At 36.8% G+C, this 3,043-nt stretch overlaps 1 protein-coding gene across 3 annotated transcripts in view; it reads left to right on the forward strand.

The window, feature by feature from the left end:
- The first annotated feature begins 2,449 nt into the window (after positions 1-2,449).
- Positions 2,450-3,043, forward strand: part of LOC110303061 (amine sulfotransferase) — a 24,513-nt gene continuing 23,919 nt past the window's right edge. Inside the window, exon 1 of one of the 3 annotated variants that reach the window (XM_029482624.1) lies at positions 2,450-2,588. In XM_029482624.1, coding sequence (XP_029338484.1) covers positions 2,581-2,588 — 8 coding nt within the window. In that variant the 5' untranslated portion in view covers positions 2,450-2,580. Of the gene's footprint in view, positions 2,607-3,043 lie in introns of all 3 variants that reach the window. The other 2 variants (XM_029482625.1, XM_021173963.2) reach the window with 2 other exon arrangements.

Here is a 3,043-nt window from a genome sequence, read left to right on the forward strand (position 1 = left end):
CAACTTGAAGCCAATACTTGTGAGTAGAGCCCAAGTACTCTGCTCCCATTACTCACCAGTCAGGTTGCCTAGACTTCAGCAAGCCAGAAAGATAATCACTAGAGACTTAACCCAAGCTACATCTTTCAGTTGTACTGACCTAACAACTCCAAAAAAAGCTTCACATGGGTGANTCTAAGGTGAACACTTTTCTAGTTCTTCTTTGCAGATATCTAAACTCAGACTTGTGTTAATCAAGTGGGTTAGAAATGAAATGTTGTCAGATGGCATGTAACATGGACAGAACTAGATTTTTTTACTTTGACACATTAAATTTCTTAATGTACACAGACATTCCTTTGGAATAAGCAACTGAAATATATACTTTTAAAGATATTGGACCCATTGATAACCTTTTACCTATTTAAGTATTAAGTAGAGATTTCACTGGCAGGTCCTGCACACACACTGGTCTGGACTGAATTTTGAAAATATGTAATCTCTCTTTTAAAAAAAAGATTCATAAAAAAATAAAATAAAATAATAAAAAGATGTAATCTCTCTCTCATCTATCTATCTCTCTATCTCTATCTTTGTGTGTGTGTCTGAATGAGAATAAATTTATTGAATTAGCTTAATTACTTTATTTCTTTCTTGACGTTAATTTCAATTAAAAGCTAATAAGAGAAAGTTTTAAATAATATTCAAACTTTTTGTTCTTTGAGATTATTAATTGAAATTTTACAAGTAACTACTAATAGGTAGATCTTATCTATATTAGTATTTTATATAATGTATTTTCAGCTGGTTTTTTATATTTATTATATTTCTTACTAGTCTGCACCTATTAATATGCTTTATGGCAATAAATACTTCAAATAACTAAGATGTTAGCACATATAAAACAGGCTGTTAACTATAATTGTACTTATAGCTGCTATTGGTTAGGCCATTTTGTGTTAATTGGTATATTTTATCACACCAGGTTTCACAAAAACAATATCATTCAAGCATTAATGTATCATGCACTCTAAATACATTAATCTCCATACAATCTCAAAAATAGAATAATGCAATGAAACAATTATATATTCATGCTTTCCTTCATTTATGGATGCTAGACTTTATGATACATAAAATTACATGTGTGTGTGTGTGTGTGTGTGAAGTGCTTACAGAGAAAAGCAGAATGTTTTTTATAATTGGTGTGGGGTTTTTTTTTTTAGGTCTTTATACATTTAGATGTCTATCTAGATATATTATATGATTCGTGGCTGTTATGAAGTGTGCTGCTTTTCAAATTTCATTCTCAGCTCATTTATTGTTTTATAAAGGAGAGCTGATTTTTTTTTTTTAGCTAATGTTGTATCCAGCCTCTTTGCTGAGGCTGTTCATCAATTGAAGGAGGTCTCTGGTAAACTTTTTGGAGTCTTTGGATGACTAATATTAGTAGTCATTAGTATGCTAATATGATATAATAGTCAGTATGCTAAAGCAGGAAACTCCCATGGCCATGCTAAACTATGTTCTTTAAGAAAGCCTATCAATACAAAATCAAAACACCAATAAAGAAAAAAATGGAACAAGAAAGATCAAAGCTAGAGTTACAAAGTTTGGAGCTGAGATGGAAGGAAGGACCATCCAGAGAATGCCCCAATTGGAATCCATCCATATACAACCACCAACCCCAGACACTATTGCATATGCCAGAAAGATTTTGCTGACAGGACTCTGACATAGCTCTCTCTTGTGAGGCTATGCCAATGACTGGCAAATACAGAAGTGGATGCTCACAGTCATCTATTGGATGGAACACAGGGCTCCTAATGAAGAAGCTAGAGAAAGTACCCAAGGACCTAAAGGGGTCTGCAACCCTATATGAAGAACAACAATATGAACTAACCAGTACCCCCCACCCCAGAGCTGTGTCTCTAGTTGCATATGTAGCAGAGGATGGCCTAGTCGGCCATCATTAGGAGGAGAGGCCCTTGGTCTTGCGAAGATCATATGCTCCAGTACAGGGGAATGCCAGGGCCAGGAAGCAGGGTGGGTGGGTTGGACAGCAGGGCGGGGGGAGGTTATAGGGAGATTTGGGGATAACATTTGAAATGTAAAGGAAAAAGATATCTAGTGAAAAAAAGAAATAGCAAAACTGCTATACTAAATTAAAACTGCATTAAGGGATGTGGTGTACACATGCTCCTGAAAGGTCCAAGATCCATTCATGCCAGGAAAGAAGGGCAGTGATGGGAAGTCACAAGGTGAAGGAGAATGTAAGTAAGTAGCCATGGATAAATCACACATACTTAGTCAATGGCACTCAAACCTTTGAAGGTATACACACAAGACTACAGAAGCCCACAGATAGACTGTCATCAGGAAAGGAGAAAATGAAAGCTCAGGCCCCTTAAAATTTTATTTATACAGAATCACACAAATGTGTCACTTTTGCAAGTAATCATATAACAGCTTCTATCACTGTTAACAGGTTCCTGGAGTCATTGGATTTGTGCTCACTCATTAACTCCTGGATGTCCAGCACTACCTACCTTGTCCCATGGTGTATCCACATCTGTGTTATGTTCTCTAAACATAAACTGGATGTTACGGTCCTCTGTTCTCTAAAGGTCTTTTGCATGGGCACAACTTTCCATAGTCTACCACTAGCTATGGCTCAAACCAGATATTCATATCACAGGACATTGCTACATTCTGACTCAAAGTTCTTCCCCTCTATATATAACTATTCTGTAGGTCAAATGATAGAATACAGTCCCAAGCCTCTTTCCCTGACTCCCACGATAATCCATGCAGGAAAAAGATCTTTGCTAACCTCCAATTCGGCAAGATTCTTCCTAAAATGAATTTTTGTCAGTCCTCTGTTAGCATTTCCTAGTACTGACCTATCCTATGCAATAACCAGTACCTACCCCTTGTTCTTTCTGTCTCTTTGTGTCAGTGTCTCTCTGTCTCTGTCTCTCTCAATGTCTCTGCCTGTCTCTGTATGTTTTTCTCTCTGTGTGTGTCTCTGTCTCTCTGTCTCTCTGTCTCTCTGTCTCACTGT

The sequence above is a fragment of the Mus caroli genome, chromosome 10 (genome assembly GCF_900094665.2).
Source record: "Mus caroli chromosome 10, CAROLI_EIJ_v1.1, whole genome shotgun sequence".
Lineage (NCBI taxonomy): Eukaryota > Metazoa > Chordata > Mammalia > Rodentia > Muridae > Mus > Mus caroli.